The sequence below is a fragment of the Lucilia sericata genome, unplaced genomic scaffold (genome assembly GCF_015586225.1).
Source record: "Lucilia sericata isolate MDLA Ls3-8-SP2 unplaced genomic scaffold, ASM1558622v1 Contig003083F_arrow, whole genome shotgun sequence".
NCBI classification, from domain to species: Eukaryota; Metazoa; Arthropoda; class Insecta; order Diptera; family Calliphoridae; genus Lucilia; species Lucilia sericata.
Genome location: NW_023996687.1, coordinates 1 through 15,000, shown reverse-complemented (window position 1 = coordinate 15,000; position 15,000 = coordinate 1). Strand labels below are relative to the sequence as shown.

At 34.1% G+C, this 15,000-nt stretch overlaps 3 protein-coding genes across 3 annotated transcripts; all 3 read right to left on the bottom strand.

Annotated features, from left to right (window-relative positions):
• Window positions 1-107: 107 nt before the first annotated feature.
• Window positions 108-1,288, bottom strand: LOC119614580 (protein vav-like; the record flags this gene model as incomplete). The annotated part of the gene is made up of 2 exons (XM_037970692.1): window positions 878-1,288; window positions 108-707 (listed from the first exon to the last, which is right to left on the bottom strand). A coding segment is annotated over exon 2 (318 nt), but the record flags the coding sequence as incomplete, so codon positions are not given.
• A 1,078-nt stretch (window positions 1,289-2,366) lies between these two features.
• On the bottom strand, window positions 2,367-4,201 carry LOC119614582 (alpha-soluble NSF attachment protein). Its single transcript, XM_037970694.1, has 5 exons — window positions 3,912-4,201; window positions 3,447-3,630; window positions 3,020-3,298; window positions 2,781-2,954; window positions 2,367-2,723 (listed from the first exon to the last, which is right to left on the bottom strand). Exons 1-5 carry the CDS (start codon window positions 4,001-4,003, stop codon window positions 2,574-2,576), a joined length of 879 nt encoding a protein of 292 aa, XP_037826622.1. The 5' UTR covers window positions 4,004-4,201; the 3' UTR covers window positions 2,367-2,573.
• Window positions 4,202-5,910: 1,709 nt separating this feature from the next.
• Window positions 5,911-10,494, bottom strand: LOC119614581 (glutamate receptor 1-like). Its single transcript, XM_037970693.1, is given in 11 exon segments — window positions 5,911-6,423; window positions 6,492-6,741; window positions 6,805-7,045; window positions 7,048-7,160; window positions 7,246-7,748; window positions 7,871-8,257; window positions 8,323-8,502; window positions 9,365-9,473; window positions 9,475-9,745; window positions 10,116-10,283; window positions 10,417-10,494. Coding segments are annotated over 11 exon segments (2,784 nt in total). The 5' UTR covers window positions 10,490-10,494; the 3' UTR covers window positions 5,911-5,934.
• Between the last annotated feature and the right edge of the window lie 4,506 nt (window positions 10,495-15,000).

Sequence of the window (15,000 nt, the reverse complement as noted above, 5' to 3'; positions counted from 1 at the left end):
CCTTTGAAAATTACCTACAACACAGATTTTTACTAAAAATTTTGATTAGAAAATCTGAATCAGTTTTATATTTCAAAAGCAAATTTGCCATTTTTTATTCGACTTACCTGAGCCATTTGTGGTCGCCTATTCATTTGACTGGCATCCATGCAGGTGGGATCCAAATGCATAACCAAATTGCACAACAACACACCATCACGTAGAGTCAAAGCTAAGACCCTTATTTCCGAGGTGGGAGCATTGGCCATATGATCTGGTTGTATGATCTGGCAGCGAGTAAGCCAATCAACACACTCACGCCATAAATCACTATTCGAGGAATTGTTTAAGGCGGCAGCCACAGCACCACTTACTCCGGGCATAGTGGCCACGCCTGTAGCAGCTGCTGCCGAGCCCACACTAGATCCGGAACTATTGTTGGCCATTTTTATAAAAAAACCAGACAGTTAGTTTTTGAGAAAGGCGGAGGGACAAGAGAAATATTCTAACAGGGTCACGGGGAAAAATTAATAAAAATAGTAACAAATGTTTCTTTTTATCAATTTGTTTTGCAGTTTGTTTTTTGTTTGCTTTTTTGGAACAAATATATTTTTAGAATTTTCTTTTTTATTTATTAAATAAATATAGTTGGCTGTATGGTAGTGGTGGCTCATTAATTATTTGGAATTAAGTTAACCAACAACAAAAACACTTAATAGTAGCAGTAGCTAAAAAATTACAATACACTTTAGTACTACAATTAATTAATTAATTTCTATTGTAGTAAACATTTTATTCATAACACTTCTTTTTTAAATTTCGATTTTAATTAACATTTTTTCAAGATTTTGTTTAACTTTTTGCATAAATTTGAATTATTTTTCTTTCTTAGATTTACTTTTATTTAACACTTAATTTATACACCACAGACAACAATAAAAAAATATCATCATCAAATCACAAATCAAATAGCAAAAAAACTTTGTACAACTTTTGTCTGCTTTAATCTAAACGCCAAAAAAAATGGTTATAGCTATTTTATTCGCAGCCAGAATACAAGGCGTCCTTTCAGCTTGAATGTTTCCCAGCTTTTGATAGCAAAATATCCTTCAGTAGCTTTTTTAACAATTTTCACTCTCTTTTTTAAGATTTTCTTTGCATTCTATGAAAATTTCCCTGTACAGGAATTTTCTTTTGATTGTTGTTTTTCTTTTTTTATTTTCACTTGTATTTCCACTTAATTTTATTATCACTGCGCGATGTTAATAAAAAAATTCATATCGTCTATTCTGTTTTGTATAGAAATTCTTACTAGCTGTTTAAATGGAATGTCAAAAATGACATAATCATAATAAGAAAAATAATTAGAGATGAGAGTTTTTGTTTGTCAAAACAGAAACACAGGGTGTGGCAGAAAATGAGAAACTTGAGTGTAAATAAAGTTATCGATTGGTATTATTGTTTTTAAATGTAATAAATTCATTAATTTGTTAAAGACCTATAATCTGTATTGTAGATAATAATACAATCTAGTCAAAAGGCAAGACTACAGATATGCTTATAGTCTGGACTATAGACAAGACTCATAGTCTGGACTATAGACAATACTATAGTCAGGATTATAGACAAGACTATAGTCTGGACTATAGTCTAGAATATAAACAAGATTATAGTCTGGACTATAGACAAGACTATAGTCCAGACTATAGACAAGATTATAACCTGTATTATAGACAGGACTCTAATCTGGACTATAGACAGGACTATAGTCTGGACTATAGACAAGACTAAAGTCTGGACTATAGACAGGACTATAATCTGGACTATAGACAAGACTATAGTTTGGACTATAGACAAGACTATAGTCTGGACTATAGACAAGACTATAGTCTGGACTATAGACAAGACTATAGTCTGGACTATAGACAAGACTATAGTCTGGACTATAGACAAGATTATAGTCTGGACTATAGACAAGACTGTAGTCTGGACTATAGACAAGACTATAGTCTGGACTATAGACAAGACTATAGTCTTGACTATAGACAAGATTATAACCTGGATTATAGACAGGACTATAATCTGGACTATAGACAAGACTATAACCTGGATTATAGACAAGACTATAATCTGGACTATAGACAAGAATATAGTCTGGACTATAGACAAGACTATAGTCTGGAATATAAACAAGATAATAGTCTCGACTATAGACAAGACTATAGTCTGGAATATAGACAAGATTATAACCTGGATTAAAGACAGGACTATAATCTGAACTATAGACGAAAACTATAGTCTGGGTTATAGACAAAACTGTATTCTTTTCTTTTTAAAACTTTTAAAAACTCTAGTGACACTCTCAAATTCCAAAATAAAAAACTTTATTTTTTGTGCTTTTGGACACTAGTATTGGACACTAAATCAAGACCAGCTGATCCCAGTTATTTATTATTTTTATTATTACTATTATAAAGGTATATAATAATTACTAATTTTCTTTTACTTTTGTATACAAAAAAAAACAACAAACAAAATAAACGTTGAAGATAAATGGTTCATGTATAATAAAGATATAATAAAAATAAAGATTTTTATCGCAGATCAGGATCCTCATCAGCAGCTTTCTTGATACGCAATAAAATGGTAGTATACCATTGATCCAAACGTGAAATGCTATCATAGTTTTTCACAGCCTCGGTGAAACCATCAATATTTTGATCCTCCAAATGTTCACAAAGAACCTAGAGTATAAAATAATTAATATTTTAATTTTTTTAATTATTGATGACATGAATTACCTTAATCAATTTATATTCTCTGGAGTCTTGGAATGCTGGGTATTGATTGGAGTATTTCTCTATAGCATGTTGGGCATTTAATAAATCAATACTTAAATGACATAAGGCGGCCCTAAAGAAGTATTCCTTGGCACTGTACTTCAGTAAAGAACTTTCCAAGGAAGTGGCAGCCACCTGGTTTTTGTTTAGAATTGAATTAGATATTTCATGAAAGAAAAAAATCTTGCCTTTATTCATACCTGTTCATATATGGATATGGCTTTTTCATAATCTTCCATTTGTGCGGCATATTGTGCTACTTTCAGCATACATTTATTTGCTGAACTAACTGATTCTTCTCCCTTAAAATAATCTGCAGCTTGTTCATAATGTTGTATGGTTTTGGGTAAAGTATTGGGATCACTTTCATACATTTCCGCTATACTTTGATGATATTTAGCGGCCATGGTAAAGCGTCCCATGTCGGTGTAAATATCTATAGATTTTAATAAACATTCGACGGCTTTCTCAACATCAACCTTATGAAAAATTTATGGAAATTAATTTAATTGATGAGGAATTTAATGGAAAAAATAAATTTGTGTTACAGTGCGAAATAAAAGCAAAAAGATGTTTATATATGTATGTATATAAATCATATATGTATGTACGTCATTCATAATATACCTTTTTATAACAATTCGAGGCGTCGGCATAACCAATTCCAGCATCATGACGACTACCATTACGGGCATGTAAATTAGCAGCTTCACAAAAACATTCACCTGCCTTAGTCCAATTTTTTGACATTTTAAACATATTACCAGCTCGCTGGTAATGTTCAATAGCTTCTTCCAATTTATTGGAACCACTAAAAAGCAAAAAAACAAATCAGCATAAATCATCGATAACCCATGGAATATACACAAATAATATCACAAATAATTTTAATTGCCAACATAACAACAAAGCTAAGTTTGTAAGTGTAGGGTGCATAAAATCTTAAACACTTTTTTAGCATAAGGTCAAGTTTCTTAATAATAAAAAGTCACCATATTTTTTATATTATTTCCCTCTTGTGTTAAAATGACTAAAATTTCTCCACACACAAACAATTTCTTTGTTGTCAATTATTTATTTGATCTTTATTACCCAAATAGTGCACTGAAGAAACCCTTTTGTTGAGTCAGCTTTTTCTCAGCCTCGGCCATCAGTTGCATGGCCTTTTCCTGATTATCACCCATTTTAGGATTTGCAATTTATATAACTTTTTAGGCACAATATTAAGCTCTTGAAAATGTCGTTGTTTTTTCACTTTTTTTTATATATATATTTACGATTATATTTATTTGCGTTTAAAGTAAATAATAAAAAATTGACTTTCGATATAGACTTTCTGGCAAAAAAAAAAGTATGAACATCTGTCAAAATACGCAGAGTTGTATATTTTAGGCCTAAGTAGGGTTTCCACTGCTATCACTTACAAAACTACATATCTACTAGGGTTCTATAAATCGACTTTCGAATAATCGAACAATCGACTTTTTGTCGAAAAAAGTCGAAGTCGACTATTTTGTTCCAAAAAAGTCGATAACTTTGTAAATAAAAGTCGAAAAAAGTCGAAAAGTCAAAAAATCGGAAAGTCGAAAAAGTCGAAAAGTCGAAAAAAGTTGAAAAGTCGAAAAAAGTCGATAAGTCGAAAAAAAGTCGAAGAAAGTCGAAAAAAGTCGGAAAAAGTCGAAAAGTCGGAAAAAGTCGAAAAGTCGATAAAAGTCGAAAAGAGTCGAAAATTTTAAAAAAGTGGAAAAGAGGTCAAAAACTCTAAAATAGTCGGAAAAACTCGAAAAAAGTAAAAAATAGTCGAAAAAAAGTCGAAATAAATCGAAAATAGTCAAAAAGTCGTAAAAAATCAAAAGTCGGAAAAAGCCGAAAAGTCGAAAAAAGTCGAAAAGTCGAAAAAAGTCGAAAAGTCGGAAAAAGTCGAAAAGTCGGTAAAAGTCGAAAAGTCGGAAAAGTCGAAAAGTCGACCATTTATAAAATACTAAAAGTCGAAAAGTCTAAAAGTCGACTTTTAAATAAATGAAAAAGGTCGATTTTTCGACTTTTCATAAAATGGAAAAAGTCGAAAAGTCGACTTTTAACTAAATGCAAAAAGTCGAAAAGTCGACTTTTCGTTCCAACTATAGAACCTTAATATCTACAATTTCAGCAATTTACTGATTCTCATCAAAACTACGGTTTTATATTTGTAACTTCTAAAATAAAATTTTCCGATCCTATAAAGACTATATATTCCGAGTCCGTACCATGTCGGTTGTTGTTGTTGTAACAATTCAACTGTGGCCGATAGTTCTTTCCTGGGAAAAAAAAACTTTTGATTGATACAGCTGTCGCTGGGTTTGACAATCATTGAACGACTCGGGTCGTTCCTGAGTGAAGATCCATACCGGTCAGTCCCTCTGTATGTCCATATGTATTTTGAAATTAGTTTTCTGAAATTTTTCTACAAAATTTAAATCTTTAATAATTGTATCAGACATGCTTTCTTGAAATTTCTTACTTAAAATCAGCAAAATCGGTTTTTTTTTTATCATTGTTGATTAGTTTTGCCACAAACACAGATCTTTTTTGTTTTACAGGAGTTAACATGGTTGAAAATGATTTAAATGGGAAATACATATAACTCCTGCAAAATGGAGTTACATTCGAATATCGGAATTACTAAACATAAATCTAATATATATCAATAGATATCGTATTACTAACTAAAACCTGAATCGGCTTATAATTAACCATAGCTCCCACTATTCAGCGAAAGTTTTTCCGGATCGACATATAATTGGTCATAGCTTCCATAAAGTCCATTTCTCAAAATCACTTAATCTTAAATAAGTATACTCGAAAATGTTTAGTTTACAGTTCCTATATGAAGTTCACTTCTGAAAATCCCTTAATCTTAAAAAAGCATGAATTAATAATTATATCGGTATGCAATTTAAGATGCGAAATATTTTCCGGAACGGCCAGACCATTTAACGATGTCCGTAAGTATGTTGAAAACTATATTCTGAATATCACATTGAAATCCATTAAATTATTGAAACAACTACATAAAATTTTATTTCATAATAATCAAAAGTGCAGTAAAAAGTAATAAATTTAATTGAATTTCCATCTATTCCACATAAGCCGGTAATTCACTGCTATCCTTTAAGGTATCAGTACTATCCAAACGACGACGTGTAGACAAACCCAAACGTCTTGGTTTAAATTCTGAACCCATTGTAATGCTATCGGGTATTTTGCGACCCCTAAATGTAGCCGTTTCAAATGACGGAGGTGGCGTGGGATTTTTCTTCTCCGTATGCCAAACTTCGGATGCCTTTAGAGACGCATCCAAAGGTTTAACTTGTGTCACTGAACCCTTAACAGAAGTTTTGGGTAATTTTTTCTTATAGTAAAACACCTCCAAAGCCAAAGTAACCATAGCCAAACCCAAACCAAACAGTGTGGCTATAAAGACACCACCCAAACTTTCCAAAGTAATGCCTTCTTGTTCCTCCGATAAAGGACAATTGGCACGAGTATGATTCCAATATTTTGCCTTCAACTCCTCGAAATAGCGATCCTTTTGTAATTCCAATAAAGCATAGCTTAATTCGCTCTAAAATTTAGTAAAATTTTAAGGAAAATAAAAAAATAAATTGAAGATTAAAATATGAATCAGCCTACCGATAAATGTGAACCCTGCTGCACTGCTATGGCATAAGGTTGTTCGGCAAATACTTCGCCCACCTCGGTTAGATTACAATTTCTGGTAATTTCATATTTAATTTCCGATGAATCATGTATAAAGGCAAAATCAGCATTTATATGTTCATTAACTTTTCGAAAACCCTCCTCGGTATCTTTAACTGGCATAGAGCTATTTATAGCTAATAATATATGACCATATTGCTCCTTTATAGGATAATCCCAAATGCTGGAAACAAAATAAAAAATTTTAATATTTTAAGAAATATTTTCTGAATTCCTTAATTCAGACCGAAATTTATGGAAATCTCTTGAAGCATTTAGTGCCAACTCCTTCCACATGCGATAGAGTGTGTCTTCGGCAAATTTCATATTTATAAAATATTGATGTGTATCGGAACCATCTACCACCGTGTAATTTATACGCGACTGTCTAGCTAATTGTTCTAGAGATTGTACTGGAGTCTGCATTCTTTCCACGGTTAAAAAGGCAGCCAAATTTGCTGTAAATGTAGCCAACATTAAGACCACAACAGCCAATAGGCGGCCACTAATATGCGTCCAGATACCGCTTTGGGTGCTTCACCACCTCCCTGCGGTGTAAACGAGGTCAGAGCAAACCAGAAACTTTCACGCAAAGTAAATTCTCTGGAGGTTTTGAGGGTAAATAAGATAAGGAAGATGTTTAAAATTAAGTTTAAATGGTAAAAATACTATATTTTTCCACACCCACCTGCACGGATACGGATAAGCATCCTTATTATTTCTCGAACTATACGGTGAATATTTATCCATTACCCAAATCATAACAGCAGTAGCCACCAGTGCAGCAATAATACTCATCCATACCTCCACTCTTAGGACGGTCATAAATTTGAATAGTGAAGTTTGCCTTACCGGATTACGCATTACAATCGATATGCCAGTTTGTTCAAAATACGGTGCAATAAAATCAATAACTTCCTCTCGTTCCGAATACATTTTCAAAGCGGTTATCGCCATATCTGTTTCACCACTAACCAAATCTCCCACAATACCATCCCAAGTTCCAGTGTCCGGATCACGTTTACCAAATTTTCCCTTTACCGGATCTATAAGCTCATATTCAAAGTTTAATTTTTCCGCCAGGGTTTCAATGAAATCGATGCAAAATCCCTCCCAAAGGGGTTTGCCATTAGAGTCTAAAATCTTTTCGCCAGTTTTTTCATCGCGACGATAATAGCTCCAGGGAATGGCCTGAAGAATGTGAGATTAGAATTATATATAAATAAGAAAGCGTAACGATTCAAATAAGTTTAAAGAAATTTCATATAATTCTGAAATATTTGTTAAACTGATGGATTATTAATGATATATACCTCTGTTGTCCCTATCCGGAAGAATCTCTTAGCCGGCGGTATAGCTGGTATTAATTTCTTCAATTCCCCATTTTGCCAATTAGCTAAATCGGTAACGGCATCATGTTCACTCGAATAGAAAGTTATGGTCATATTTACATTAAATGTTAAAGGCGGTATTACATCAACTTCATCATCAAATTGATTGGCGGGATTTGTAGTAGCAAAAGTCATAAAATTAGTAACACTAAAATGATCTAAAATATCAAAGTTCGGAGGAACAAACTGATCCGTTTCCTCGCTGGTGGTGGCATTACACTCAACGTTCAAAGGTTTCAGCCAATCTAAATTCGATTGTCTAATATCAATTAAACTGCGGAAAATGTCCAAGAGTAAAGCTCTTTGCAGCTTTAAAATTACAAGATCGTTATAAGATTATTAGCTTTTTAATATTAATAAAAAAAAAAACTTACTGTAAAACCACTTAAACAATAGGCATCTTTCATTTGCATGGACCGGCAAATGGATCTGGGATTTAAACCAAATTTATTGGCTTTTTCCACTTGTTTTTTATATTTGAATACTCTATCCTTGGTATCCAAATAGATTAAATGCCATTCGGGATTACGCAAAAATACATTACCGGCGGAGAGCTACAAAGGTTTATATAAAAAAAAACTGTTTTATTTATTCTAAACTTTAAGAACTGAACTAGAAGAGAACTAGAACTGATCTAGAAAAGAACAGAACTAGAACAGAACAGAACAGAACAGAACAGAACAGAACAGAACAGAACAGAACAGAACAGAACTAGAACAGAACTAGAACAGAACTAGAACAGAACTAGAACAGAACTAGAACAGAACTAGAACAGAACTAGAACAGAACTAGAACAGAACTAGAACAGAACTAGAACAGAACTAGAACAGAACTAGAACAGAACTAGAACAGAACTAGAACAGAACTAGAACAGAACTAGAACAGAACTAGAACAGAACTAGAACAGAACTAGAACAGAACTAGAACAGAACTAGAACAGAACTAGAACAGAACTAGAACAGAACTAGAACAGAACTAGAACAGAACTAGAACAGAACTAGAACAGAACTAGAACAGAACTAGAACAGAACTAGAACAGAACTAGAACAGAACTAGAACAGAACTAGAACAGAACTAGACTAGAACAGAACTAGAACAGAACTAGAACAGAACTAGAACAGAACTAGAAACAGAACTAAACAGAACTAGAACAAACTAGACACTAACAAGAACTGGAACAGACTAGAACATAACTAGAACATAACTAGAACAGACCTAGAACAAGAACTGGAACAGAACTAGAACAGAAAAAAAAAATAAGATTTTATAGTAATCATACCAGCTATGAGAAATTATATTTTTAAGTTCTTTAAAACTATAGTTTTTTTAATATTTCCTTATAAAACTTGTAAATCTATTTACATAGTTCCGAAACCAAACATTTGTCAAATATATGTAAAATTACCAGGGACTTACCTTCTCATAAATTGTATTCATATTTGTACCCTTAGCAAAAATTGCATAATACGATGGACTCGGTCGTAAATCCTTTAAACGTTGTACAATATCCACATTACTATCGGCCGGCATTCATTATCAGAGTTCGGAATGGATAACCCTCTACCACTTGCAGCAGAGCCTCCGTTCTATCCTGTTCGTTTTGTGTAATTAATACTACATCATTGCCGCCCTTTTGTTGTAGAAATTCACTAAAAACATGTAGGAATGGTTTAAGCATACGATCCACTCGTAAATAGGGTATATTACGGGCTTGAACATATTCCATACCCTGATTCCAGGGATGATAGGTAAAATCCAAAATAATCGATACTTCCAAAGTTGATAGAATATCGCAAACTAAAGAAAGAAATTGAAAAATCTTAGCAGATAATAAATCACCTGATGAAGTTAGATGTAACTACAAATCTTATTTGAAAAAAAAATCGTAGTTAAAAATTTCAGAAAATATCGTTTAAACGCGTGATAAATCTATGTATTGAGTATCTCAGAAAGATTCTTTCATTTGTATTAAATTACTTAACTTTTCAATATAAGATTTCCGTCCGAGATACTGAACACGGCGTTATTTATGTATATCGTTCGAAAATTTTACAGTTATTAATACAATTTCCGTCCTGAAAGTTTGACTATATAGATTAGTAGTTATTCCTAACTAAAACTTAAAACTCTATCGTTATTAAGGGTGCAGGTTTATTTTAGATCTTACAAGTTTTCATATTTCTATTATTGACTTCATCCGCATCATCTCCTTCCATTGATTCCACAACCATAACCGCATCCGTTATTTCCGACTCTAAATGTAAATTATCAACTTCCTTCAAAGCGGCCGCAATATCGGAGTATATATCCCTTTGAACAGATTCTACCCAAAATACTGAAAATATATTTTAAATAATACAAATTCATTGCTTTAAAAACAAACTCAATTGAAATCAAAAAAAAAAAAAATGGCTTTTCAATCCGCCGATTTTTGTCTTAAGAAGTATTTTTAACCATTTCTATCTTACCGATATTTAAATCATTGCTTTGTACTATATGGAAAATATTCCATAGTATAACCGCTACTTTAATCACAGACATTTTCTTACAACTTTTTCTTTGGAAATAATTCTGCTGCAATAAAATCAAAGTTAATCACTTCAAATTCAAATAATAATTTTGTAAATTATTAATTTTGCATATGATTGTTTTGGAAAAGGATTCCATATTTTGTCATGCACATTGCAAGAGTAGTGCAATCGTATTTAATGATTTATTAATAACATTGTAATTTGTCGTGATTTTTTTAAATTAAATTAACCTTAGTATTACTTACTGACTGCATAGAGGGCCATTCACACTTGACGTCAATAAAATAACTATATTCACAGATTTAATGACGTTGATAAAAGAGTTGACCTCATATTTTAGGCATTATTAAGGCTCATTTTAATCCAATAGAGAAGCGCATTTTGGAATTTAAGTCAACAATCTTTCAGCGGGTCATTTCATAAAATAATCTCTTTAGATTTCATGTCGTTTGTAGGATACTTGATTCTATATTTAAATAACGATTTGCAGACTTAATCGTCATCCTGTCGCTCTTCCCCTCTAGGTTGAAAGAAACAGAATTTCCTGTTGTTAGATTTGACAAACGTTCTAAGTAATATGCTCCTATCACTTCCTTAACTTTCAGTATCAAGTTAAATATGCCAGGACTATTAACAGCTTGGATCTAAACTTTGATTTATCAACTTCTGTTGGAACATAAGTTTGTATTGAGTCGAATACTGAGAGATTGAGAAATGTTCATACACATACTAATATTTCTCCAGATCATTTTGAAAAATTATAATATAGTTTTTTTTCATTAGATTTGATGTCGTTTGTTTGAGATCTCATCTCATATTTATAGGATTATAAGGGTCTGATTTTAACTCAACAGAAGCGATATTGATATCGATGTCAGCACTCCTTTCTTCAATATTTAGACACAATTTGGACGTTTTCTCTTCTTTTTTATGATAATTGCATCCCTTTGGGATATTCGTCATGAATTGAAAATTTAAAACAGATTTAACTGACTCGTTCGCGTGCTCTTTACGAAGTTGAAAGCAGCTAATAACATTCCCTTATTCGAATCGAAATGCAGAATATTGAACTTTCCAAACGTAAAAAAATTCCATTCGAATTGAAATGCAACGTTTACCGATTATAATGCATCGGATTCCTTTCTCTTGAAGTCTTCAATAGATCTATATGTATTTATATGGAAAAGCCAAAGAATCTGTATTAAATGTAGAACATACATATGCCAAAAGTTCTAGCTGGAACCACACATACCGAATACTGATACTTGTCGGAATCAAGCTATATAGATTACTATCCTTTAAGTTTTAAAGCTATACAACCTTCCAGTCGATATCTGATGTCCGTTGTTGATCATGATTTCTATGTTTTGGAAGTTACGGCATTATATGAAGGAGCCAAAGAATCTGGAACTATCAAAACTAACATACGCTAGAAGTTCGAAAGGGAATCATGATCACGATTGTGCTTACAAATGGTGTTTCCGGTTTACCAGATTTGGGGACGCTAACGTTTTTTACGGAACCAGCTACACAAGTACCTTGAAAAATTCCTGGAGTTGGTGTTGTGCTTTAAAGATTAACAGACAATGACGTAAACATGTAGGATCTGGGTGGTAATGGAATTGTTGACGTTGTAATGATGCCAGATGGATTAGATTTGGACTAATCATAGTACTTTGCGATATTGTTGTCCCCTGCGAATTCTCGAGACTGGACTGTTTGGAAACAATACGTTTAGTTTCGAATGTTATCTTTCCGGATGCTATATGAAATGCGTGATTAGGAAGAGATCGATCGATTATGATCCGTTCTTGATCATTATTTCTATGTTTTGGAAGTTACCGGCATTATATGAAGAAGCCAACTAATCTGGAACTATCAAAACTAACATACGCTAGAAGTTCGAAAGGGAATCATGATCACGATTGTGCTTACAATGGTGTTTCCGGTTTACCAGATTTAGGGAAGCACACGTTTTTTACGGAACCAGCTACACAAGTACCTTGAAAAATTCCTGGATTTGGTGTTGTGCTTTAAAAGACAATGACGTAAACATGTAGGATCTGGGTGGTAATGGAATTGTTGATGTTATAATGATGCCAGATGGATTAGATTTGGACTAATCTTAGTACTTTGCGATATTGATGTCCCCTGCGAATCCTCGGGACTGGACTGTTTGGAAACAATACGTTTAGTTTCGAATGTTATCTTTCCGGATGCTATATGAAATGCGTGATTAGGAAGAGATCGGTCGATTATGATCCGTTCTTGATCATGATTTCTATATTTTGGAAGTTACGACGGCATTATATGAAGGAGCCAAAGAATCTGGAACTATCAAAACTAACATACGCTAGAAGTTCGATAGGGAATCATGATCACGATTGTGCTTACAATGGTATTTCCGGTTTACCAGATTTGGGGAAGCACACGTTTTTTACGGAACCAGCTACACAAGTACCTTGAAAAATTCCTGGATTTGGTGTTGTGCTTTAAAGATTAACAGACAATTACGTAAACATGTAGGATCTGGGTAGTAATGGAATTGTTGACGTTGTAATGATGCCAGATCGATTAGATTTGGACTAATCTTAGTACTTTGCAACATTGCTGTGCCCTGCGAATCCTCGGGACTGTGAACTTCAAATTGTTCATGAAAGAAAATGATAAATAGTTGTGCGATTCACTGGCCAATCGACCACAAAATGACGCATTCTTGATTGTAATATCGATAGATAGATAGATAGATAGTATAGATAGATAGATAGATAGATAGATAGATAGATAGATAGATAGATAGATAGATCTATAGATAGATAGATAATAGATAGCTCATAGCTCTCTCGCTCAGATAGCTCGATCGATCGCTCGCTCGCTCGCTCGCTCGCTGCTCGCTCGCTCGCTCGCTCGCTCGCTCGCTCGCTCGCTCCTAGCTCGCTCGCTCGCTCCTCGCTCGCTAGCTCGCTCGCTCGCTCGCTCGCTCGCTCGCTCGCTCGCTCGCTCGCTCGCTCGCTGCTCGCTCGCTCGCTCGCTCGTCGCTCGCTCGCTCGCTCGCTCGCTCGCTCTCTCGCTCGCTCTCGCTCGCTCGCTCGCTCGCTCGCTCGCTCGCTCGCTCTCTCGCTCGCTCGCTCGCTCGCTCGCTCGCTCGCTCTCGCTCGCTCGCTCGCCCCGTCGCTCGCTCGCCCCCTCGCTCGCTCCCCCTCGCTCGCTCCTCGCTCGCTCGCTCTCGCTCGCTCGCTCTCGCTCCCCCCCCTCGCGCCGGTGTTCTGCCGCCTCGCTCGATTTGCCTACCTCTCCCTTGTCCGCTCCGTCCCTTCGTCCTCTCCTGTATGCGATCGAGTAGCCTCAAATAGACTTTGAAGGTTGGGCCGAGACCAAACATTATTTCCATAACACACCCTATTGAATGATTGGGAAATGTCTAGAGCCACCACTTTCGCCAAAACGATGAATGAAATCACACAATTTTTCCGAAAGGAAGGCTAATACGCCTCCCCTTGAGCAACCTAAGCGAAACTATACTTACCACAACTTTAGAAAGTGTAGAATAGATTGCTAGGGGCGATCAGCTTCTCTTTTTTTAGGAATTGGCGTTACACTGACAATCTTCCAGGCCACAGGAAATTTGACGGCATGGAATAGAATGCTGAAGAGATTAGATAGATAAAGCATCAAGACCAGTTGCTGGTCTGTCATCTTATTTATGTAGTGATCCCTTTAAACTGCTCAATTTCGAAAGAATAGTTTTGGCATAGTTACTAATACTCTAACCAGCTCGGGCATTGCTTGATTGTTTTCCGGAGTTGCTTGCAAATAGTCCAGCTAAAAGTTTAGCTTTATCCAAGGGTTTGGTGAATGTTTGGTTATCCCTAAAAAGAGTAGGACTTGAAGAATGACAAGAAAGTTTCTATAACCCGGTGAGCAATAAAAACCTTAGCACGAAGACGATGCTAGTATAAAGCTTTTTTCTCATCTTAGGTTAACAAAAATGTGGTCTTTTTGCGTAGCGATTCAGTTTCGAAGTCTGAATAATTTCTCTCTGGAGCTGATTACAAATTCAGATTGATAATTTTTCCAATGGAATGAATTCATTTCCAGCATAATTGTTTTAAATAAAACCACTTGAAGAAAGAAATTCTTATTTCAATATTTTCTTTTTATTACGAATATATTTTTTTACAAATATTTTACACAAACAATTTCTCTTTTAATGTTAATAAATCTTAGCGAAAACTTATAATAATACTAATAATAAAAATATACGTATGTAGTATAAGTATGTATAAACTATATTATTTAGTAATTAAATCAAAAAATGTAAGATGAAGATGCATTAAAAGCAATTTAACAAATTTTATGAGTAACAAGTAATTAAAACACCGAGTCTTAAAGCGTTTGCATTTAAAAAAAACATATTTCGATCGTGTTTTGGCTTTATTATGTATTTTAATAAAAATGAATAAAATACTTTTAGTTTATGAAAGTATTTATAACAAAGTGAATTTTTAGAAGTAAAACTGC